Source organism: Hoplias malabaricus, chromosome 4, assembly GCF_029633855.1.
Source record: "Hoplias malabaricus isolate fHopMal1 chromosome 4, fHopMal1.hap1, whole genome shotgun sequence".
NCBI classification, from domain to species: domain Eukaryota; kingdom Metazoa; phylum Chordata; class Actinopteri; order Characiformes; family Erythrinidae; genus Hoplias; species Hoplias malabaricus.
Window position 1 is genome coordinate 55,000,355 of NC_089803.1, and position 26,855 is coordinate 55,027,209.

A 26,855-nucleotide genomic window follows, 5' to 3' on the forward strand; every position below is an offset into this window, starting at 1 on the left:
GTCAGTGAGTTTCCGTGTTAAATACAACTCTAGGTGTCTCTAGGGCGTGGCTAGAGATTCTGAATCTGATTCTCCGCAGGCTGCGATTTGCACCAGAGTAGGTTATTTCTCCATCCAGAATACATGTAGGGGCATGTGTGTCCCAAGCTGCTGCTGAAATATCAGTAAATTAATATGGGGTTATTGCCATTTAGCTATGTCTTCCAATGAGTCTAGATTTTAACACTGGAATAATACTAAACCCACGGTCTTTAGTGTTCATTGAGTGTGGTACACCTTTGTGTTTGTTTTTAAATTTCAACACACTGTGCTCTTCTTATAGTCCTTATAGTATGTTTACATTCAGTGTTGAATGTGTTTTTGTCATGAATGGGGATCAAAACGTGCAGCCCGGTGGCACAGCAGGTGGTGTCACTTTCACACAGCTCCAGGGATCTGGGGTTGGGGGTTTGAGTCCCGCTCCGAGTGACTGTTTGTGAAGAGTTTGGTGTGTCCTCCCCGTGTCTGTGTGGGTTTCCTTCAGGTGCTCTGGTTTTCTCCCGTGGTCCAAAAACACATGTTGGTAGGGGGATTGGATACTCAAGTGTCCATAGGTGTGAGTGTGTGTTGCACTGTGAAGGACTGGCCCCCCCTTCCAGGGAGGGTGTGTTCCAGGTAGGATCTAGACCCACCACAACCCTGAACTGGATAAGTGGTTACAGACAATGAATGAATGAATGAATGAATGAATGAATGAGGAACAAATCAAGCATTTAAGTAGAGAGTTTGTAATGGAGCACACAACATAGTTAGATAGTTTCCTTTTGATTAAAAAGAACTAAGGAAAGGTAAGATTTTGGCGAATGCATAGTATACATTTTGAATAGATTTTTTTGTTCACCAAATATTTTTTTAAATGATAGAACACAAAAATGAGAATTTTTCCACATGGCGGTCATTATTTTGTGGGCAAGAGCCAGCAGCAGTGTCCTCAACAAATAGCTGAGCTCTGTTCTGTCCCACTCAAGGAGAGGGCACTAACTACAGGTTTATAAAAGTATTTAGATGAAGTAAGTTGGCTAACTACTCAGCAGTTTGTTTATTTATTTATTTAAATTTAGAATTTGTACTTAAATGGTGCAGAAGAATGTAACAGCTGTACAATTTAAGGTGGAACAAAAATGTAGCTTGCAACTTAAGAAATATTTTCAACACCATTTTTAGTTCTTTCTCTGTCACATCTTATAGAAAAGTCTATTACATTTGCCATCTTCTTTCCCTGCGTGTTTTAAGTTGCAGCATGCACCCCTCCAATAATTCTTCCTCCATTTAAAACCAAATTCCCACCCGTTCTAATAGTTTAACAACAGCTTAACAACCATCATCTCTAAGTAGTTTTTGAACATCTGATGGTCCTCTTAATTCTGTTCACTTGACTATTAGGTGCAGTTGCCCAGAGTGTTCTTTTACATAATCATCTAATCTGACTGAAAAGCCATCCATCACTCGCCTCCCCCGATCTGTCCTCCTCAGGATTCACTGCTGAGCTTTTCCTTAAGCTGCACTCTGCTTGCATGATTTGTTGTTATTGCTTTGATCAAGTGGTATAGCTCTTTTTCAGTGCAATAAAGGACACAGCATAAAAAATACATGTTAAAAATCAATTGAATGGTGTGTGTGTGTGTGTGTGTGTGTGTGTATCTAGTTTTAAAAAAGGCCATACAGTCTCATCTATCTCTATTCAGAATACAGCCAGTTAGCTGGGATAACCATTATGATATATAATTTGTATTTTTTTTTTAAATGAGTTATAGGTGATTATATTTTATAAGATCTGCCTCCTGATTAACTTTCTTCCCCAGTTGTCCAGATGCAGTCTTTCATGTTAGCTCCGGTAGTCTGCTAATGTAATGCTCAAGTACTCTCTGTTCCTCTTTCCAACGTATGTATGTACACTTATAGTTATTAGCTTTGCAGGTGCAAAATTATGTAACTCTGTCCCTTCTATCTCTATTTATGCCTGTCAATATCCGTTTTTAAAGTTCCATTTTAAAACTTATTTTCTGTTTTATTGCCTCACTATTTTGTGTTAATTCATTACAGTTATATCATGCCATTTAACACATTTTTCTCCTCTCTCTCGTACTCTAAAATGTCCCTAAGTATTAAGTACTTATAAATACTTTTTTGTTCATTATAATTAATTGGACCAGAGTACAAACAATTAAAATTGATCTTAATATAATGTTGAAGAAAATGTCTGGCCTTGCTGTTATAGTAACATTTCTATTCACTAACACAGGATATGTATCTGTGCCAACTCAACTGAACTGACATTATCAGTGTTTGTGCTGGAGGGCAGCATATTTTCTAAGGTGCACAAAACCTAGTTAGCATTTTGTTGCTGTTTTTATCTAATCAAAAGGTTTAGACCACTGAGAGCGTATCCTGACCCATATAATCACCACCATTGCTTTGGGCACTGTACATATTCCTCTTGTGAGCAACTCTTTTACTCTGAAATATCCATCGGCAGTGGAACTTTGGTATCATGACATCATGGAACGATTGGTGTTAGAGGAATGATTTGACATAAAGGCATATTTGGTGACCAAATATTTGTTCTTTAGATTGCTAAGGCTGCGAGATCAAGGTTAGCAGGAGGCAGTTTTGTGAGACTATTGACTTTTCCATTAATTCGTTCCCACAACTTCTCAACCTGCTCAAACCTGATTCATTTATTAAAGTCCCAGAGACTTGCTTATATGAGCTTAGCTGTAAGTGTTAGTGTATGGTAAAATACACCTACAACTTCTGTTTTTGTCTGAAGGGTCACATTTATTTTAGAGAATGACTTGTGGTTTTATAATGTTGTGAATGTTTTCCATTTCAAAGTTAAACTAAACAAGGCATAGTGTAATATACAGACATTTAATATTAAGTTAGATGTTAGATTTCTTGTACAGGTCATCGGCAAAAGACAAATTGACCATACCACTTGTACCATTTGTTTCACTTGCATTACTGGATAGTAAGTACTCTCAAAAGTGTGTCTTAGACACCTTGGTTACATTGGGGAAGCCTTGTACCTGTACATTTTAATGTATGGCGTTGGGTGTCTGAATAAACCATAATTTCACTATCTACCTCAGTAATGACTATGTTTCTCAGTTTTCTGGCCTCGTGGACACAGGCTGAATGGCAAGTGCCAGGAGATTTCCCCCGTGGCTGGTTAGTGCAAGCTGTTTGAGACGGCTATGCAGACAGGCATAGTGTCCACTCAGTCCAGGGAATGACCCCATTAGACTGGGTGAGTGGATTACGCCCTCGATGGTCCCATCCCTGTCAAACTCTATTTCTTGCTTACTGTTTCTGCCTCCCGCTCTCTCTTTTGCTTTCTCTGCAACAGTGCACACCAGCCAGCTTTTTACATTATGAACTTCTCCTTGTTTCTACACTAATTACATTTTCTAAGCTTCCCTGACCATACCGAAGTAGGTTGAAGATCTGCAAGTACAGATTATATTCCATCTGTGGCTCTGCATACTTTGTGCACATTTCACACTGTTCTTCAGTGGTCAGGACCCTCACAGGCCACCACAGAGCAGATATTGTTCTACAGATCTGACACTATTGATTATATTAGAAATAAAGCTGGAGAATTTATATCTTTTAAAAAAATTCAAATGCTTTTTTAAAATACTTTGGAATACAGATTCCAATATGCCAAAACTATATGAATTGCTAAGTTGGTCATGCTCTCTTTACTGCTGTAAATGAGAATGTAGTAAAATGTACAAAATTCATTGTCATCATATAGATTATGTTGTTTAGTTTTATTTTAAAAGTGTGTTTAATTAATAGGTTTTAATTAGGTAACATACAGTGTTGTGTTTTTAGATAATTTGCTCTTTTCCCAAATTTAAAACCCGTTAGCAGAGCATAATAACCAAAAACTTTCTTGGAGCCTGCACATCCAAGATTTGTGACTGTTCCACTGCTCAGTTCTAAGAAAAGTGTTTTGAGCATGTCGTCACTAAAACTTCCTCTAGTCGAAGAGGCCAACACCCATGCTCTCATTAGGGGAGACCCTCAGGGCTGTCCCATAGTGCCTCTTTTCTTTCCGTTGTTCACGGTGTCCCAGCTTAGAACAAAAGAGCAGTTCCGATGTTTTTACATTCCACCGTGGAATTCCATCAAGCAGAATTACATCCCCCTGGCCTCCTCCCTCCAGGCTCTGACACAAGACAACAAGTATGCCCCAGCGGCCTGTGTAAATAAGTGTGCTCCAGATGCAGCACTGGGAAAAGGCAGAAGAGTAACTGGTGTCACTGATTTTGTTTCTTTAACCTTCCTGAACTCCTAGCCTGATTCATGTTGACTATACAACATCCAGATCTCCGGTGCATGCGATGGGGCTGTACTGTAACACCTGACTTCAGTAAGAGAGGGGAAATTCCTAGATGATGTTTTCCAAGTGCTTTGTGGTAGGTATATTAAAGTCAGTGCTTTTTATAGTTAAATAAACACTATGCAGTTAACTGCAACAATAAGATGCCACGCCATGCTTGGCTATCTTTTGTGAGATTGGTATTATGTCCAGGAAATAATTTGCACATTACATTAAAAATAAATAGGGTGTGTTCAGATACAAAAATTGCAATTAGGTATGTGGATGAATGTGTTCTGGAGTACCTTTTAAATAGTTAGTTCATCTGCCAGAACCGCAACCCAGACCTGGATAAGCGGTTACAGATAATGAATGAATGAATGAATCCTCTGCTGGATCTGCACAGTTATGTCATGTCAGATCGTGATGCCCTGGCTAGTTGATCCGACTGAAACGTCTAGTCAAGGGCCTGTATGTTTTTGTAAAGATGATGAGGTCATGATGATATTACTTTTTAGAGAAACATATTGCCGCTATCCAAAGAAAAAAAATATCTATTTTTTTTTGTCAATTTTTAGTTTACTACATCATTTGAACACTGTCTTGTGAAAACTTCATTAGGAAAGGACTAATAGAAATGCTCCAAAATTACTTGGAATCAAATCTTTCTACATTGTCTTCCTTGGGAAATTAAGGTTGATTCCTTCTCCTGTAAAGTTACTATCTGGAGATAAATGTCTTCCTTTGGACACTGAAGATATTTACAATCAGTCTAAAGATTCTTTCTAGAACTGTACTAGCACTACATCATTTTCTTCTCTAAACCTTGAATTTGCCTTGAAGCTTTTTTCCTTTTGCATCATTGTATGATTGTATTGTTGTATGACATGACCAATAGAGCAAAAGAAGTGGTCCACAATTACTTCAATAAAGTCTTGTTGCATTAACATTCTTTACAAATACTCAGAAAAGCTTTTCTCATATACAGTTATTATTTCAGAATTGCAAATCTCAATTTGACAGTATTATCCATTGTAAAAAACTGTTACTAAACGAAACCAAATTACATTGTATTGTATTATGTTATTAACTGCAACTACTGCAGTACCTGAAGAGATTATATGGTGATTGAAGCACCTGACTGGGGTGTTGATTATGTCACAGAAAAGACTGTATTTTTATTAATCTAACATTTTGTAAAAATGTTTCTTTCCAAAAAAGCAACAAATTCCTGCTTGTTTTTGTTACTGAAGCTGGCTTGTTAACAGCTAATTCATTTTCATTACAATTAGGATAATAAGTTTCTATTATTCTGGCCACCAGTTCTTGATTTTGGTCCATGTCTATTTGGAAAATTTGTTATTAGTTAACAATTTAAATTTAATAAAAAATTTTTCCTTCTCCTATAGTATTGATTTATGGGAAAGACATTTTTTATAAACACACTGTACACCATTTTTAAGGGTTCGTAATGTCACAGAGCCCTTATACAGCAATAAAATGTCTTGGCAAATGGAATTCATTGCAATGTCATTCACATTAATTCAGGGGAATGCATATTTTTTCTGCCTGCTGGACAGTGGGTCTCGCATTGTAATTATGGCATGAGTAACTTTTATATTTAATGCATTTTAATAAACTCTGTCTCCAAGCCAGCATGCCTCCTCAGCTCTGATGAGAGGCTGATATTAATGGTGGACACTGGGCTGTAATGGGTGTCCATTGCTGATTGTTGGCTAGTGCTGAATCAATAAGCTGGCTCTGAGTGATGTCACACCCAATTTATACTTATACTTTTTGTAGAGTCATTTAAAATGCGCAACCTGTTTTCATATTTGACTTGGTGATTAAAAGTGATTTTTCTACATCTTTGTGACATTTGACACTTTTGAGTTTGGATTATGAGAAATTACCTCATAAAGGTCCAGTACTAGATGCATGCGTTAGTATAGAATATTCATCTGTGCTTGTGTAGATAAGATCTTGCATTTCATTAGTATTGTTTGTCACAAATCTGTACCAACAGCTTCTACCAGTGGCAAACAATGAAATCTTGATTCTTGCGTTCCGCTATAATGGCCTGAGAAAGGCCCAATTATTGAAAAGCTTGTGAAAATGTCTAGACAGTTGACATGATGTGTTCAAATTTAGCTTATTAAGTGACAGCCTGGTGCCTGAACATCTTCTAATGCCCTGCCTCTCCATCCTCTGCATATGCAGTTTCGTCTTAAACATGAAACATTGAAGTTCCAGTGAGACAGAATGTATCTTATGACTACCATTTTTGTATTCTGATGCAATAGTTCATCTAGTTTTCCTTGTCCTCTCTCTCTGTCTTTCTCAAGTCATGTATGTGGGCAGGACATGACATTCCTAACCCTGCGTAAACTGAAAACCTGTCTCACAGACCAGATGTTATGATGTTGTCAAAAATACAACATAGATCAGACACACCCTTTATAGCTTGTTCTTAAAAAGAAAGGGAGGGCTTGATTAACCATGCATGGGTGGGACTCTATTTTCTCTCTGTAAATATTACTGTGCTATAAAACTGAACTGTCAGGTAGAGCTTTAAGTGGATAAAGATTAGTGCCTGAGCGATCGGAAATTCTTCACTGATACAAATACCAAATTTAAAATTATGTAAGAGATGTAAGAGTGCATTTCTGACCTATAGTTTTCAGTTGTCAACGCGGAAATGTCAAATATAACATTTGTTTAAAATGTACTAACTTCTAGGGGTATATTAAGGATGCAGAGATATCCAATATTTATATTATGAAAGGATTAGTTTTAATCTACATTACACACTGGGGTTTGGGTGCTATAGCTATTATACATATACAAGCATACCTGGCAAAGCAATTCTGATATCATTGTGCAGAAATGTCACAAATGTTGCTGAAGTCTGCTAACTGATATCTGGATCAGGCTCTGTGGAAATTTTAGAAAAGAATATGAAGTAGCTCTGAGCAGAGAATAAAATGTTGTTGGAGAGAGTGGGAACAGGGGTCAGAAGTGGGTTGGGGGGATTATGCTGTCATGCTTCAATTAAAGCCATGTGATCTTGGGCCAAGTCTATCCAGGGAATCTGCCTGGCCAAGGCCCATCATGCAAAGCTAAACTGCCTGCTAATGTGAGGAGCTGCATGAAGACAAGACATGATACAGGCCTAGCAATAGGGATTTGAGCATTCTGAAAATAATCAGTCATTGAGTGAGACAACGGTATCTACAGTAACAATACACCCTTCGGGGGGGGGGGGGGTTATAAAAGGGCCCTTTGCTGTGTAAACGAGTTAATTTCCAAACATCCAATTAATATAAATTACTGCCCTCTTAAAATGCACTGAATTTAGAACTTTTGTTATTTCTGTAAAGACTCGCTATGTCTCAGTATTTGCTTTTTATATTTTCTTTTATTTTCTATGCGACATATCAACTTTGTGAATGAAAACACACAAGTTTACTTTCAGGTTGTAACCTAAACATTGTTTATCATTGTTAAGTTTAACGACTGTGGAAAATCACTGTGGTCTGCTCAAATGGTTATAGACAGGTGATGTAGTTTGCATATCCTTTATTGTCAAAACATTGCATAAGACAAATATAACCCATGCATCTATGTATAAATTCACTTCCTTTACATTCCATTCTTCACTACTTATGGCTGGTCTTCCTTTCAAACCAGCTTCCTGATTGACTTTCACCAGTGGTGTTGGTCTTCCTGTTGCTTGGTGACCACGATCTTCTTGCATATTCTGCCCTCATTGCTACTCCACCTGGCCTGAGGCAGTTGTTGGTTTAACAGCTGGCCTTCCGTGGCTCTCATTAAAGGGGTGTTCTGTGACCCTTTGCCGCTGCGAGTGAGAGGGTTAATGACTCCGGAAAGGATTGAAGGGGGTCTTTAGGACCACGTGAGACTTGGCTTGTGTCTACTTCCTATCAGCAGGCACTGCTCTCATCTCCCTGTACACAAAGTTTCTCTCCTGGTGGGCATCCGCTCACCTAATTGCTGCCTGGGATCCAGCAAGGCCTGCAGGAGCAGTGGGTGCTGGGGTGAAAATTGAGCGCAGATGATAAAAGTGTAATGGGCTCAGCTGTTGGCCATTCGCAGGAGTGCCAGGGCATTATTGATCAGGAATCAGGGCTGATGTGGGCTCTGAGGGTTTTTCTTTTTATTTTGTTTTTTTCAGACTTGGCTAGAGTGCACACACGTTGCTAAGTTGTAATGCTCAATATAGTTTGGCCTGCCAAAGTACCTAGTGATGAGCAGAGCTCAGCTGACGAACACTATATATATATCCCCCCTTAGTATCTAAATGTACATTTTAGGGCATTTTCATACCTGTAGTTTGTTAGCGGCTAAACTTTAACCAGTTCTCTTTTACCTGCTCTGCTGCGTCAAGTACGCAAAGCACCCTTGGCTACAGAATCCATTTAGCTCAGACCTGCTGCATATACCTGATTGTTGGGTCAAATTTATGTCGGATTATATTCTCACCAGAAACTAACCAGAGTTTTTTTGGGACTGGACCAAGTCTAACTACTTATGAGGGTCCCATTATGGGTGTTTGGGTCCACATTCGTGTACAATTACTTTTTTTTTTCACACCTGCCCAAATGAACGACACTAAGGGTGAAAATATAACCAGTCGTACCAAGGTTGAGGATTTAATTAGCCAAATATGCAGGAGTGAAAAATGAACAAACCCAAATGTCTTGAGCATACTAACAGTATGATTAGACACAAGTTTAATATGTCCATATTTGTAAAACCCTTCTAGCAGGCTAATCATCTACTTGGATTACAAAAAAGTGGTTTACAAGGTTGCTTTATGAAATTAATTGTATAAATAACTGTCAGATATTTATTTTATGTTTATTCATTAGTACTCTTTAAACAATTTTAAATGGTGATTAAATGCATTTTTTACTGTTATATCCTGAAGTGAAAATTCACATAAAAATAAAAAATGAATACTGTGCAAGGGCAGAGCACTCTTCACAATATCACTGTATTACCACCAGGGATACAGTAATATGTCTTCACAATATCTCATGAATGTGATGACCATGATCCTCAAAGGGTATTTAGCCTCACTGCGGGCTGCAGAGTGACTCTGTGCATGTGCTATGTATATTTATATTTTTATATGTGTGTACTCCTTCATGGGAAATGAAGTGTAATGGCCTTGCTTGGTCACTTTATATCTACCCCTCCTACTTTAACAACAAAAGTTGCACTGTGGTTTTAAGGAATAAGTATCCATATACAGTAGAAACGATGAATCTCTTCGGTGACATCATGAGTCATACACCATGCCTTGTAAAATTTCCCATTAGTCACAAATTGGCTTTCATTTTTCTCTATAGTATAAATTATACTAAGTAAATCTGACTGGATGGCACATTTAAGTATGGTTAATGCATATTGTTGTCGCTATGTCAGTTATAATCATTTAATGGCTAGGCCAAGCAGTTGTAATGAAGTATAAGCAGAGAAATCTATATTCCAGAAACTTCCTAAATGGTACCCGACTTATAAGCTGGCATTAAGGATTTTTGGTTTGGAGTCCCTGTTGGGGCAGAACTTATCTTGCCTCTCCCTGTGTGAGCCCTAAACAAATTGTGTCAGACATGGAAACACTGGCTCGTGCAGCCTTTTTCCAGTGCTCTGCTCACACTCTGAAATGTATTGGGCCAAGAAAGGGGAATACTTTGAGGTCTGAAATGTGAGAACGGCTCCCCTCCTCCACTTCTAAACCGGCAGTGTGGCTTTAGCTTCTGCTCTGCTCCACCACCGACGCCTACTATAGGTTTCTTATGGCCTTAATAACACAATAAAACAAGGCCTCTTGTTTTTGCTGACTAGCTGATTATATTCTGTCGCGTTGTTTTTACCTAAGCAAAATTGCATGGCTGCCAATGCCAGTGTGTCTTGTCTCAGTGAGATGACCTCATTTTCACCCAAGTTCTTGTTGAAACAGTTGAGTATAAAGGCTTCTCTCTGTGCCTCCTGCATGAATAAGCATTTCTCCCTTCCTCATGTTACACAACGCAGGCTATATCTTATGATCCCAGCATGGCTGCAATTCCTCTCTGAGACAGTGTCATGTGAGAGTGACAGCAGGCCACTCTGATCCTGTTTCCCTGCCCAGTAACTCAGTGTGTCATCAGGAGGCAACATTTAGATTGCACACTCAAATTAGCTAGTCTAACGGAAAGGAATGATCCACCCTGTTTGTTTACATTAATTGTATTTCTCAATCTCTTACCATTCCAAAGGGTTTTTTTTATATTCTCATGTTTCTCACCTTCCTCTCTGTCTGCCTATCTCTCTCTCTCTCTCTCCTTCTCTTTCTTTCTTTCTTGCTCATTTTCTTTCATATATATTTATTTATATTAGTCCCTGTGTGGAGTCCAGGCTGCAGGCTGCTCCAGTGCTGATACAGGCCTTTGCCATGAACTCAGCTGACTGCTGGATAGCCTGCTGCCCTGGCGAGGGAGTCAGGAAAGCTTTTTCAGGACTGGGGGCATGTTGGCCTCACTGAGGCTGCTCTTTTCCGTCTACCTGTCATGACCAATCACTGGACAGCAAACATTACAGTAGTATTTAGTTCCAGTGATAGAATAGATGGAGCTCTGGCTGATTTCACCAATAATTGCCTTAGTGTGCAGCAGCTGACTGGCAAATTTCTGCGGTGTTGCTATGTATTTAGTAGGTCATAGCACACAACCCAACTGTTAAGAATATCTTTGGTGCTTTGGGTTTCAATTAATTACATTTTTTTAAGGGATCACATTGAGTAATTGTATAGGTGTTGTCTGTGTTCTTATCTCTTGATTACTTGTTTGAGGATTTTAAGCCCAACTTTAACAATGATTGAGTCATTTAAAAAAAAAAATACTTGTCAGCCATTTAAGAGCAGTTAAAGTAGTGTATCTGTGTTATGCAGCTGTAAAATGCAAGAAACTGAATTCTTTATTGGTGGCACGGTGGCGCAGCAGGTAGTGTCGCAGTCACACAGCTCCAGGGACCTGGAGGTTGTGGGTTCAAGTCCCGGTCCGGGTGACTGTCTGTGAAGAGTTTGGTGTGTTCTCCCCGTGTCTGTGTGGGTTTCCTCTGGGTGCTCTGATTTCCTCCCTTATATCTCATATCTGCTAGTGTCCACTGACCCATATCTGTTTTTTTTTTTTTTGTCTTTTTTAAGTTTTGCCTAGGGACGTCTAACTACAAGCTAACTGCTTTTTGGCCTCATGGTCCCCTTTCTTCTTGTTCTTGTGCCTGTGCCATGTCTGTGTATTTTGTGAGAAAGGAGGATAGTGTTTAGTGTCTTCTGAGGCTTAAATCAGCTTAAGGTCTCATTTTTCTGAATTGTTTTGGATTGAAGCATGTTTCCGTTCACACACATGCAGTGGAAAAAGCATAGGATAATGAGATATCAATGCATTAATGAATGGTTTTTTTCCAATTTGCTAGTTGCCTCATGGCCTGAAGCTGTTTAAACCTGCCAGTCTTAACTGCTGTTCTTTTAACATGTATGCAAATGATACATTTCCCCCTACCATTGGATTGCTGAATATGATTTTATTTGAAAAGTTTATAATGTACAAATTCTACATTAGCCAGTAAAGATAATTTCTTTCTCTTCTCAAATCTTGACCTTGAATATTGTGTTCTTCTTGTTTTTCTGCACTTGAGTCCAGTGATAACAGGCATAGGAAGCGATAACTAACTGGTGTCACTCAAGCTGCCATGTGAATGCTGAGGTCTCATATGTAGTTCCTCTTTGGGTTTATCTGCAAATGGCTGGCATGTAAAATGTTGATGAATTTAAAAAGCACAGCAGGTTCTAATGGGAGAAATACACTTAAAGTGAGAAGTGGCTACTTTCTGACTGAAATAGACAGCTTCCACAAACAGATGTGATCTGAAAGTCGTTTCTTACATTGTTCTTCATTTATTCATCAATTGAAAGTCAGGTTTTGCTGAAAACCTGCTTAAAAAGGCTATTTTACGTTTCTTTGAAGTCAACTAGACTGTAGTGTTTATACTTTTGTCCTTTGCAGTCGACTGCATTGTGTCACCGCCACCTCTGGCTTATTGCCAACAACAGTGGGCAGAATAATCAAAAAACCACTGTGGGTTTTTTTCAGGGGTATTTCAGGGTATTGGCTATGTAAACAACTTTCCCCAACCATCCAATCTTAGTACAAGTGTGTGAAAAGATTTGTGTCATGCACTACCACCCTCACATTTGCATGCATTCACCCACACTTTCAAGCATGAAACCACATATATTGTTATGTATATTGTTATTCAAATCCTTAGAATAAGTTGTCCTTCTAGCAAGGTCCTGATTTTTGTGTACTGTTTATTAGCTAAGTTTGCAATAGAAATTATTTCATATTCTTACATGGACATTGATTGTCTTTTCTAATTCTGGAAGTGGGCGTGCACTGACCAGTTTGATTACAGTTTATGATTTTGACACTTCTTTGTAAATGTTTATTTTCTCCCTATTTCTCCATAATGAATACCAGAATATGCTCTGGTACTGTACTGATACTTTGACATTCAGTATCTCTGAAAATGTGCTACATTTAACCAGAAACTTTCAGCATTGTGAAACTCTTCTCAGTTACTGGATCTCACTGGGTTAATTACTTGAGAGAAGTCTTTGTGAGTGGCTTCTTTGCTGCCTTGCTTGCCTGCTGACTAAATTGTGCTCATGAATTTTTCAAGCAGTAGAGGGCAGATTTGGGTGCGTTGATATTTCTTGTGGACTGAAAACCCTTGAAGCCCTGTGGAGTCTCCCGTTACACTCTGGATTAGATAACAGACTGGCTTTTGATGGCACTGGATAACTACCAGTGCGGCAGAGAGAAGAATGAGGCGTTCAGATGTAGAATCAAAGCCAGTCGTGTACCAATCAGCTGAGGTCAGGAAGAGGGCAAGTACATTTCAGTGTGTTGACTTTTTAAATTTTTATACAGCAATAAGTCATGAAATGTGTTTATTTTGTTCACTTATCTAGCTGAATATAACATGGTTTATTAGGATTAACTAAACCAAATATAATGTAATATGCTTCTGTCCTTATACTGTACCTAATCAAGCATGTGTTTGACACTATAGAGCAGAGCTCTTCTCTCTGTTCTGAAGGAGTGTGAAGTGATATTTTCAGAAGAGCTTGACTTTATAGCCCAGCAGAGGCGGGTGATGGGGGGGGGGGTGTACCACTTCCTGTTTCATCCACCCTGTCAGTCATACCACAACATGCTCATGTGCAGACACTGCCACAAACTGTTAATAAGCAGTTTATTACTGATGTACCTCCAGTCTCAGTTGAGGTAATAATAATTTTCATTATTATATATTACTTGGTGTTTGCCATTCTTTAGAATGAATTGTGGTTTTAGCCTCTTAGTAAAACCACACACACACAAACACACACTGCCCTACAATTTTTTCCCTCTCTATTGTATTAACTTAACTGTAATGTAATTAGCATTGTGCCTATTGCTCCTTTCAACAAAACATATGTTTCAAATCATGTGTGTAATCAATTTAAATTTTAAGGCATATCCTTACATGTTTAAACTAATTACTGACTCTGAAACCTTGAGTATAGTCTAATACAAGACACGAGAATTTGTTTAAGAAATCTGCTGAGCTTTAACGGGAAATAGTTTGCAAATAACTTTAATACACAGATGTGATTCTCTTTAAATCAGTGTGTTCTTCGAAATCATTTCAAAACCTCACCTAATTGTAGCTATTTCTCCATTTCTAGTTTGACTAATCAGTGCTTCATTACATTAAATACGGTTTGATGCTGATTAAATGTAATAAATTAATTTGATGTCTGAGAAAAGTTGGGAAATGACATGTTCCTTTTTGTTTGCAGAAATATTTGCAAGCAATAGCATTCATAAACAACATTCACGGTTCACTTAGGTGTTTTAGGATTTAGATTATCCAAAACAGACAATTTACTGCGCGTATTTGTCCTTATTATAAGAAAAACACACATTCCTTATATATTCTAATGTACATGGCTGAATTTTGTTAGAGTTGGACAAAGGATTCATTTTCAGATTCCTCTGAACTGATGTCATTTCTTTCTGAAACTACCTTCATTCCACTACAATCAAAGCAGCTTCACAGCTAAGGGTCACAACAACCTTCAAACCCCTGTCAACTCGACATGATGTAATTGTTAGATAAACTGGTTTGAAATCATCCATATGTCCGAATGGAAATACACTCTTGCTTAGCCTGCAGAAATATCCTCTCTCTGATTTTATTCCTCTTTTCTAATAACTCTAAAGGGACTTACATTCTGCTAGTACTGCCATGTACTCATTGAACTCTTCTGTTTTTTTTTATTGGTGCTAGATTAAAGAAGTCTACACTTAAAGTATCTCATTGTCAGTCAGTCTCTCTCTCTCAATTTCTATTGCACGTTACATATTACGCTTTTCTTCTCACGTTTACATTTTCATATTTTTTTTTTTATCTTTTATACTCACTGAGTAAAACTCTGTCACTCTCTCTCTCTCTCTCTCTCTCACACACACACACACAAAAAACACTCTCACTTTCAATCTAAGTCTCACACACTCCCCCTACACTCTGCTGCCCCCTCTCTCTCTCTCTCTCTCTGTGTTCTTTTGCCTTTTCTTTCTTCACTCTAGTTCTTTTTTCTATCACTATTTTATCTTTTTCACTCTAGCACAGTTCTGCCTCCCACACGGACTTTCATCTCTTTGACCGACTCACTTTCTTTCTTTTTTTATTTTTAAAGGAACATAGTGTTTTCCCATTTTCCAGCATGTTCCCATTTTGATGGAGCATGTCACAATAGAGGACTTATTTTCTCTCCCTCTTTGTCTCGATCTCACTTCCCTGAACAAACCCATCTTTCTCTCTGTCCTCCTCTCTCACTCACTCCCTTCCTCCTGCCAATGTAAATGGAAAGCAGAGCATTAGATGACAGCAGAAGATTTGTTCTTTGGTGTGGAGCTTGGAGGGAATGGAGTTTGTTGGGGAGGGCTCTGTCTCGGATAGCCTTGTTTCTATTGCATTAGATTTGGGTAAGTGGTTCTCGCCCCTTAAATCACTCCTCGGAGTACTGTGTCAGTCAGTCTGGCTCCAGTCACTGTACTGATGCCCAGTAAAGCCTGGTCATATTTAATATAAACACCTCCAGTCCTTTTCTATTGCAGGCTGCATGCTCGTTCTCTTAGCCTCAGACTGAATCGGCTTTGAGCTGCCGGCTCTATATATGACAACAATAGATATCACTTTTGTTATATTTCTTCATGACACCTAATTGGTAGACGTGCACCCATCATAAATTCCTCTGGCATTTGCATGCTTTACAGTCAGTGGACATTTTCGTCCCTCTATTTTAAGCCTTAATTAGACAAAACCTCTTTGATGTTTCTTTCCATTTTAATTTGAGCATCTAAAATAGCTTTCAACTGCTCAGACACTCCACCAACACTCAGGAAGGAGCACACAGCAAACACATCACAGGCTAAATGTGCACTGTTTTTTAGTAAACAGGGTGGCCCAAAAGTAAGGAGACAGAAAAGAAAGGAAACCCTAATATAAAAATGGTGAATCAGTTGTAGACACACAACGTAAGAGAAGAGCAAAACATGTTAGTCTCTGGTTTTCCCTTGCCCCACAGCTTGTTCCTAAAACTGGATCATCATCATCTTTTATATGGGAGTTTTCTTTTCTTTCTGTCTCTGGGACACGTAGATATCCTGTGGGGTTGGACGGGATTCATTTTTTTTTCCCTCGTTCTTTTGTGCGACCTCATCCACAGCAAGAGCATTGTTGATGTTAGATAGAACAGACTTGAGCAAATGGAGATGTAGCAGAGGGACCCCAAGAGCCTGGGTGTGGATTGCTTCAGATTGGTGTGTGTGTGCATGCATGTGTGTAACAGATAGAAATGGAGAGAGATCAAGAGAGCATATGAGAGTGTTATGCTCGACCACGCCCTGAAGAGAAGATTTTGTGTTGCTTAAATGGTGGGTTTAAGAACCATCTGATAAGTAAAGGCTCACACTTGTCTCTCCGTAGGCTGATGACCGTTGGAAGGTGTGGTGTAGAAGTGACTTGCTGGCGATATGCTAATGGGGATGTGTGGTGGTAGAGGAAGTTAATAGTTCAGCAGATATCACTGGAACCTTCACAACTCAACTTTTATAATGAGACGATGGAACGATCTTACATGTATCTAGTTAATGCACTGCCTGCATCTGGCAACCTGAGGGGCTTTTTGGTGCATTCCTGGTGTTTGCTACTTTTTTATTATGTGATTTATTCAGGTTTTCAGCCTCAGTTTTCAAGCTGTTTTGTTGTGTATTACAAATCTTTGTTCTTCCCCGATGTCAAAGCTGAGCTGTTGAACTAAAAATAATACTGTTATAAAAACTTGTCTAGCTTAAGAAACCATTCTTTCTGGACTAACATCATTGAATTCTATTCTTTGGTTTGTTTTTTCAGGTGATAACGGACACACTGCATGATGCGTGAATACAAGTTAGTAGTCCTCGGCTCTGGAGGTGTTGGAAAGTCTGCTCTGGTAAGGGATTTCATAGTTTCTCAGCTCTGTTTTGTGGTTCTAAAGTTGAACATATTACAAAATATTGATGTATCCTCTGCGAAGCCATATTCAATTTAAACACAAATTTGTTTGGGTCAGGAATAATCCTTGTTGATACCACAGCTAGTTAAAGAGAGCTTCATTGGCCTTGCTTTATTGAATTGGATAGGAAGGCCTTAGCATGTGGGCATTTGTTAGCTAACATAACAGAATTGGGCAGTGATTGTTCATGTTGACCTGTCTAGTGCTTTTCCATAACAGGCACTTTGAACAGATTTGGTGACTATTTTCATATGAGAACTCACTGAAACCATTTACTGTTCTTCACCTTCCCAGATTGGTAGCATCATGTGACACTATCAGACTATCGGAGGGAGACTGGCCATCATGGCTATTTAGGGAAATTTAGTACAAAAAAAAAAAAATCCCTAAAACATTTACTGCATTTGTAGTAAGGGGAAAATTGTTTGCATGTTCTTGTATTGTCATATTTTGCCCGTATGTTGCTTTGCATGTTTTTATTTATGCTGTTTTGTAGTTGAATGTTTAGAGTACTTCTGAGGGGATTTCATTTTTGCCAGTGTTGCGTTTGGCTAGCTCATCTGGGGTTCTTAATAAAAATTTTATTTTAATTCTCAGCTTTTTTAAAGCTGCTTTGTGACACCATCAGGTTGTAAAAAAGCACTATACAAATATATGTGACTTGACTTAAGTTGACCTAGTGTTTATGTGCAGAAGCTGGTTTTCTCTGATTTAAGGAATACTCTGGACCATCACGTGGGAGTCAGCTTGTCCCTGTAGGACCCGTGTCCTCAGCCGGGTCACAGAGAGGCTGTGAGAACACTTCTGGCCTCTGGTTCATTCCTCTCATTTCATAAGCTGAGTCAGAGATGGTAGAATGACTCTGCAAGTACCTTCCACTAGAATCCTTTGTGAGATATAGCAGCAGCATAGCAGGGAAAAATATGGTACTAGGCATGGGCTTTATAGGAAATGGCAACTATATTAATGGAAAAATTGTGTTTTGTCATAATTTATTGTTATTAATATAAATAACAAATATTTGATGTTTGAAGTTTTTAGATAGATTTTATTTTCATGTTTAATCACAGAATGTTATTGTGATTAATAGATTCACACAATACATTTTTAGGCTTACATAACTGACCCTTTATGTTCAGTGCAACAATTTAGGTATTTCTGAAATCCACACATTTTATTATTGGATCATTTGGCAAATTTAATAAATAGCATAATCTCACAAAGCTGTAAATGCATATACACATTCCTCTCTAACCCTGCCTTTTAGTTTCATTAGTATGTTATGCTTGCTAAAATAGCGCACAGCACTGACAGCACGTTACTTGAATGTACTTATTTCCATCATGCTGAACACAGCTGACCCACTGTAAAACAACCACAATGGGCTGATCTATTCACCTCATGGCCCAAAATAGGAACCACAGGTCCCATATGTGTAAATGTGGGAGTGTATGTCACGGACCATGTGAAAGACCCACCTCCCCCTGCCTCTGTTCAGTCATGGCATAGTTCTCTCTGTGAACTGTACAGGCTTTTATTGTCCATTAGCTCTAATTGGAGCACTGTGGATAGGCCTGCGTGAAAAAGCAGAGACGAGTAAATGCACTCGCATTAAGCTCCTTGCTTGGATTTTGCTCAGAGGCTAAGGGAGGGTCTATGCAATCAAATCATTTTACTGTTGGGTCAGCCCCATGTCCCGTAACACAGTAATGTTGCACTATGTTTGTAGTGGAGTGCATTTACAGCCTTCAGCATAGGGCAGAAGTGTTAATGCGGCACCAGCACGTGGATCTCAGTTAACATTATTTGAAGCCTGTTGGGCAGATGCGCTATAAAAACACTACATTATCTCCAGTGGTAGTTTGTTGTTGAATAAGGGGGAGAAGTGAATTTTATTTAGAATCTGTGTTGATTGGGGTTTGAATACAACAATTTGTATTTATTTATATGATCTTTAGACATTGTCATTGATTAAATAAAGTTTTATGCTGTGCATAATCTGGACTGTAAAATGACTGCTGCAAAACAGTTTTGCTCCTTGCGGGATAATGATAAAAATTAGGGATGCACCGATACCACTTTTTCCTTTACGATATTTCATGTTCAAGTGTCTGCCGATACTGAGTAACGATACTAACTCTAAATCCAGGTATTTATATTTCTATACTTACAGATTTTATTATGTTAAAGCAGTGTTCTGAATCACTAATAAGATATAATAAGCTTGAATGAAAAACATTTACTTCTTTATTAACTGCACATTAAAAAATTAAGTTTCAGAGCCATGCAAAAAATCTTTATTTCCACAATGCGGTAACAAGTACAAGTAGAGGAAGACTAAGTCTAGCCTGACTGAACAGCTTTTTCCACTGTCATAAGGATATTCATCACGACAGCGAAATGCATTTTCTGCAGGACTGCTGCTGACCTGTGTTAGCATGCTTCTTTGTGGTTGCTTAAATGAAGTCAGTGTTCTTTGTCATGCCTTAAACTGGGGTTAAACTACATGACTTTTAGCCCGATTTTAAATATTTTTGCCTCAGAATTGCATTTCACACCAGTCGTAGCATATCAAACGTTTGGGAACAGAGCACAGACAGTAAACACAGGTGAGTACAGTGGAGGAGGGATTAAACATTAAAACTATGAAAAACTACAATATAATACGTAGTGCTGGATGCACATGTCCCCAAATGACGAGTATTACCTGTAGGAGAACATGGCGCTCCACACAACATGCTGTTTCAGCCTTTATTCCAACTGAATACTAATTTGCCATTCCACCTTAAATGACACAACACTGACATGCGTCAGTCTACACTAATAAAACTGGAGCCAAACTGGAAAAAAAAATCACCATGCGCTAAAGTGCTACAAAATAAAACAAGTCACAAGTTACAAACGAGCTTCTGTGGTAATTCAAACAGCGAATAAAAACGTAGACAAGTTAAACAGCAGGCAGTCGTTATTTTCCCTCAAACATAGTGATCCCTCTTAAAAGAGCTTAGAGCTTTTTCCCTGCAAACGTAGACGCATTTTAATGCAATTCACACATTTGTAAACATTTCTATAGGCGGTCAGCAGAGAAACTGTTTTTTATCTTTAAAATGCATTTAAACACAAGGAGGATTTTTAGGTCTCAGTGTACATTGCCCAATAAATAGAAAAGTTAAGAAACTTTGAAAAGTTGTGATCTAAACATCACTTAGTGCATATGTGGCTTCTAGGGTTAGTATCAAATGCAATGAGGGGAGCTGAGTAATAACCAATCATAACAAATGTGAACCATTAGTCTTCATACAGAGCATAAAGAATAAAACCTGACAGGGTGTAGTATGAAAAGAATCCACTCGGGGGTGATTTGGTAGGGTTCACATGAAGCCAGGGGATTGTTCCTTCCTCCAGTAAATTATTTCCATATAGCCCTACACCTCAGAGTGGTTTATTCAGCACACATCACACAAACTTGCCAACAACGGTGCATTATTTTTTGCTAAAGAACAACAACAAGGGATTTGTCCACTGGTTCTTTTATTCGGTGTTGTAGGAACATCAACCAAGACAAGCCTTAAAATAGGCTACTGTGGCAAATATAAAGTTTTGATGTTATGAAAAAACTTTATAACAATCGTATCAGCTCATCTAAATATAGTGTCAACATTTTTAATGGTTTGTTGACCTTATTATATATTAAAAATAATATTTATTTATTTATTTATTTATTTATTTTTATTTATTTTTTATTTTTTTATTAAATAAGGCAGTAAAGTTTCAGCTATGTTTTTGAATGAGAGAATGGTTTAACCAGTTAGAAATGAGCTTTTATAAATGCTCTTCTGTGGGTTTTGCTGTTATTCAGCTGCCATTAACGTATTATCCCTTAGGCCTCTGTCCATGGTAGTCATGTGGTGGTCAGTGGGAGAGGACGGTAGTCTGAAGTCATGAGTGATGACCCTTGGTTAATGGGGGAATGTTGACGCCTGGGACTGTGCTGGTTGTAGCTTTGTCCTCATCCTCGCCATGTTTCCCTGACTACTACAGTGTAGGCAGCCTGGGAGACTGAGGCATCTGTAAACATTGACTGGTGTGTGTCTGTGTGGTGTTTTTAAAGGGGGAGAAGATGGAAACAGTTTAGTTTGTATGTGTGTTTTAAAAGTGATAGCCTACTTGATAAAATAACTTCATGAAAAGTACCTTATTCCAAAAAGCCCTCGTAATCCATAAGGCCACCCTGATTCCATGTAACGATGGGACTATGATGAAAACCACCATGTGAAGTAATTGGGAAATTAATGACAGAGGGATGTCTGTGAACAAAAGAATAGCAAAATCATAATCCACATTTCAGTATAAGAACATCCCACTAACTTTTTCTTTTCCTTTTATCTTCTCTCTTGCACAAAAGCATCTTCATGTGTTAAGCCCAAAGTAGGAAGAATATTCCCACTTAAATTCTCATCTGTGTAGAAAAGTATGAACAACTATATGTGTGTGTGATGTATCTGTGGTTTTTTGATTGTGAAGTGTGTGCGCTCTGATGAGTTCCACTCCCTCTCTCAATGGAGCTCCTCCAGAGCCGTTTGGTTTGTGGATGAAGTGCTAACTGAAGTATTTCCTGTGGAGGGCTGAATAATGCTCTGAGAATGATGTCAAAGTCATGTCAATGTCCCAGTCCTGAATGCTGTCTCACACACATACACACAAACACACACTAACCCTCACATTCCGAGCCAATCAAAGAAGAGTACTGCTTCAGAAGACGAGGGGGAAGCAATTATCTGTTTCAATGAAACTTTTTTTTCCCCCTTTTTCATTCCATCTTGCACAGATTTGAAGGAGCTGGCCTTTCCTGGCTTTGAATAGCTTTGCCTCTGTGGCTCAGTTTCAGTGAACTACAGTCAAAAATGAAATCAGAGCTGAAGAAGAGAAAGGATTCTAGACTCCAGGAGATTAAACTGATCTGTCTTAATTACCAAATATGCCTTTGAAGATTAAAATGCTGATTTACCGAGTCTGGGGTTATAGTGTGTGTGTGTGTGTATGCATTTGTGTTCTACTCCTCAGTCTCTATTAATATATGAACAGTCACTGGCCACTTATGTAACAAAGTTAACATGTATAGAAAGAAATACATTTCCACATTTTCAGAAGTTTAGTCTTATTGGTTGATTGCATTTTCTGCTTCACATCATCCAGGTAACCCCAAACACATTCAGTGATGTTGAGCAGAGCTCAGCAGTTCATTGCTCTGAGAACACTAGACGTGTCTTTGTTTGATTTGCCCATTGTGCTGCTTCTTGTCAATTTAATTTATCCCAATAATGGCAGCTTGACGATTACATATCCTGTCTTCTTTGGGTTTTCTCACAGTGGAAGAACGGGATAACACATCTGTGGATTAAAAATTTTAGCTTATTTAGCCATAATGTAGACAAACATTTAAGCATTTGTCTGTCTGGGTGTGTCTCTCTCTGTGATACCACACACAGATGTTATCACTGACACACACTGGAAGAATAGATCGCTGAAATATTAAGCTACTCAATCATTGAAGCATAAGGCTTAAATAAAAAGGGTTTTTTGAGGGATGTGTGTGTGTGTGTGTGGAAAAACAGCCATGGTCATCTACTTCCAGATCACTCAGCTGTGGTTATGAGAGAATGTTGTTCTTTTGTGGTTTAAAAAAAAAAAGGGTGCTGGACTGTTTTGTGAATGTATGTTCTTACCATCTGACCTACATTTTTAAAACCTACTGAGTTGAGTTGAGAAGTTTGTTGCATCAACAGCCCTGGAATTGATTAATTATTGAATTTGTGAAAAATACATATTTCTGCAGTGTCATATTTCATTTACCTTCAAATTTTTAGAAAACAAAAAATACATCTTTTTGTTGTTTTTTCTGTCACCTTTTACCATTCTCCTGTGTGGGTTTGAACCCCACCCTCTGCATCAAACAAATCCGCCCAGTTAGTCAGTGTGGTGTAACCTGGAAAGTCGAGTTGCATCAACGTAGTCTTACTCCTATGAGAAGAGCATGATTATAAGATGTGTTTAGAGTAACTGTCATGTCTTTATTGTTTGATTAAAGACTGCCTAATTGCAATAGATAAAGCCATAGATAAATAGACTTGAAACAATTCCCCATGCCACCTTAAATGAGACAGTAAGCGATGTTAACATTGTTGAACAGAAAATTCTTATAAGTGAAGTATGAGGCTAGCTGGCTTGCTCCAGTCCTTGGTTCACGCAATAAACCCTGTATTCATTTTACAGACTTAAAGGAATGCTTTAAAGAGGCTAGAAATGGGATAAATAAGCAGCTCTCTTTGGGATTTTATTGCCAGCGGGTGAATTAACTTCAACTGACTGACCCTCAGCGACGAACTACCTAAAGTGCTTTTCTGCAGAAATGAAATAAAAGTTCAGCTGGGGCCAGCAAAGGGCCCCAAGTTAAAATGCTCTGGGTCACTGAAATGTAAATGCATGCCATCTCCCAGTAGCTTTACATCAAGTAGAGCAATCCAGAGTGTGGGAAGTGTTTGCGAGTCAGTTAACTTCATAGTTTATTTATATTCTTTGTATGGCTTGTTATGATTAGCTATAGTCAGTTTAATCTTTGACTTCTAAAATCACACCAAAAAAGGTATAATTCATAAATTAATTTTAGGGGGATGTGTAGCAAAAATATTTATACTCTGGAGTGCACAAAATGTTAGACTGAAGCAGATGCATGAACATAATATTACATAATATTTATATAATAGGGTGGCACGGTGGCGCAGCAGGTAGTGTCACAGTCACACAGCTCCAGGGGCCTGGAGGTTGTGGGTTTGATTCCCACCCCGGGTGACTGTCTGTGAGGAGTTGGTGTGTTCTCCCAGTTTCCGCGTGGGTTTCCTCCGGGTGCTCCGGTTTCCTCCCACAGTCCAAAAACACACGTTGCAGGTGGATTGGCGACTCAAAAGTGTCCGTGTGTGTGTGTGTGTGTGTGTGTGTGTGTGTGTGTGTGTGTGTGTGTGTGTGTGTTGCCCTGTGAAGGACTGGCGCCCCCGCCAGGGTGTATTCCCGCCTTGCGCCCAATGATTCCAGGTAGGCTCTGGACCCAGCGCGACCCTGAATTGGATAAGCGGTTACAGATAATGAATGAATTTATATAATAATTTGTGTAAGAAGGTAAAATACAGTGGTGGGATTTTAATGATTGTACAGTGCATTAAAACACACACCATGGACCTCTGTGGGTCTTCTGCTTATACACAAAATCAAAAATTAGGGCTTTCTTTCACAGTCAGATGTACTTTCTCTATGACTATAGAGAATCCCTGTTCCCCAGATAGGGATTAAGCGTAGTCCTGGACTACATAGCATTTTAAATTGGGATTTTCTATTGAAAGGAGAGTGTAGTCCAGGACTAGGCCTAATCCCTGTCTGGGGAACCATCCCTATGTGGTCACAGCTTGTGGAGGTAAAGGAGGAGGTAACACACTCATCTTTGGCATTCACCAAATGTTAAGTTCTAGATCTAACTTGATTTCATAAAGTCTGGGGACTATCAATAATTTCTGGCAATGTGTGGGTGGAAACTTTGAAAAACTGAATGTGAAGGCAGAGCTCAGACTTGAGGATGCTGGCAAACTTGTCAACATCCTGTGATGGACAACAGTGCTAGTTAGTTTTTTGGCTTGTATTACCAGTTGTACTCTGGATATTACAAGAGAGCGTAAACTAGACGACTTTGTGGTCAGGCTGCAGAGTGGGCGTAAACTTGTTTCATTTCACCATGACACAGCAATAACAAGTTGCAATAACATCATCACTGTAAAAGACATCACTTTATTTTATTCATTTTTTTTAACCATTTGTTTGATTCTCCGTTACTGATCCCTCCTTATTTTCGTTCCACAAGCATTATAGTTATATTTAGTTTGTATAGAGAGTTATCAAAACAATTATTCAATTTATTTATTGTAATTCTGGTGCTACAGTGTTGCAGTTACAGTGTTGAAACTAAAATAAGGCTTAATATTGCTGTGATGGAGAACTGACAAAGTTCCTCATAGACCTCTCACAGTTCTTCATGAAGTATGGACATTCGATTCATCATGCTTTCTTATGCAGTTGTATTTTTTAAAGTATTTAAACAATCAGCACCATCAGCAGTTTACCCTGCACCCTTCCTTTCTCTCCGCTATAGGGCTATTAGTAATTTGTTCAACAGTTTTATATTATAGTCATCGTTTGTTTTTTGTTAATGTTTTATACCAAATATTTTGAGAATGCTGAATCATGATGATAAAACCCCTAAATGTATTCTTACATTTGCATTACCTCTTTAGAGATTCGATCTGAACGCTGAGAGCAGAGCAACAAATGCTGCCTACACACAAACCTACACCCACACACCACTCTCTTATACACTCTCACTCTACTGCAGAGGCATTGTTATCATTAATATCCAATGTCTATACAAGCCTGCTTCTTGCATGTCTTGCTGTCCATATATGGCACAGTGAGCCTGTAACTATGTGTGTTTACTTAATGTTTGTTGGTCTTGGCTGAGTGTGTGGTGAAAGCATAGGGTGTGTGTGTGTGTGTGCGCACACACAAATTAGTTGCAGTTCAGTAAGGTGCAAAGTCGGATTCAGAGTCACTGCCTGCTGGCATATTCGTCCGTCTCTCAACACCACTGTAGGACCCCTGAACAGGACACACGAGTGGGTGTGTGTATGTGTATTTCTGATTGTGTGTGTGTGTGTGTAATGTGTGATCCATCTCTGTTAGACCCCTTTCAGCCATCTATCAGTGAGACCTTTCTGCATCAGCACACATTTGCCTCCCTGCCGTGACACACTACCATCAGCCTGCCTTGTGTTTGTTAACATACAGATCTACCCTCTTAGGTGAGATGTGGTTCAGCTCCAGTCTTCAGACTGCAAGTCATGTTAAGTTTTAGAACGGCACGGTAGTGTTCTAATTACTAACCGAGTGTGCAATGTTAAAACCTGCCGCATGAGTTAAAAGGCAGGTACGTACTTGTTTCTGGGAGGGATATAAAAGAAATCATTTTATAGTGTGGTATGTATTACAAACTGGCTAGAGGAATTTTTTTAAATTAATATATTATTATTAATTTATAATACTAAACCATGTAGTTTCTGAATAAAATGTTGTTCATCCAACGTGATGAAGCTCGGACACAGAAGCATTTTTAATAGGGAAAAATTAACACTGCTGCAGGGCAGCCCCAGGCCCAAACAAACAAAAAAAAGAAGCCTCCATATTTCAGCTACAGCAAACTTTTAAGAGATGAACCAATGGATTAAGTGAAGTAAGAGAGGAAACATGCTAAGGTGTGTGTGTGTGTTTGTTTGTTTGTTTGTTAAATTAACAACCCATTAAATTGAACATTATGAAATATTTATTAACTGGTAAAACTAGGTATTGAATGATAACCCCAGATTAGGCTTTTTACATTACATAAAGAATATCACAGCAGTAATGTTCTGTGTTTTATTTTAATTTGTTTGTGTGTGTGTGTGTGTGTGTGTATTTATTTACATTTCCTGCCAGCCACTAATAGTCAGTATCATAATTAGTTTGTCTTGTTTAGAGCTTAGCATAAATGTGTTTGTATGTGTGTGTGGGAAGTGATTAATACAGCTCTGCTGAGGTCTTTGGAGACATTGGAGAATAGCAGAGGATGATCAAAGGTCTCCTAGCCAATCTTCTTCTTCAGTCTTCAAGTTTCTATGGAAACAGCAAAATAACTGAGCTTACAAGAGCTTACACTGGCAGTTAATTAAAAAATTATAA

At 38.6% G+C, this 26,855-nt stretch overlaps 1 protein-coding gene across 1 annotated transcript in view; it reads left to right on the forward strand.

The window, feature by feature from the left end:
- rap1b (RAP1B, member of RAS oncogene family) overlaps positions 1–26,855 on the forward strand; it is a 56,783-nt gene that overhangs the window by 15,238 nt on the left and 14,690 nt on the right. The window contains exon 2 of the mRNA XM_066668490.1: positions 16,901–16,979. Coding sequence (XP_066524587.1) covers positions 16,920–16,979 — 60 coding nt within the window. The 5' untranslated portion in view covers positions 16,901–16,919. The remainder of the gene's footprint in view (positions 1–16,900; positions 16,980–26,855) is intronic.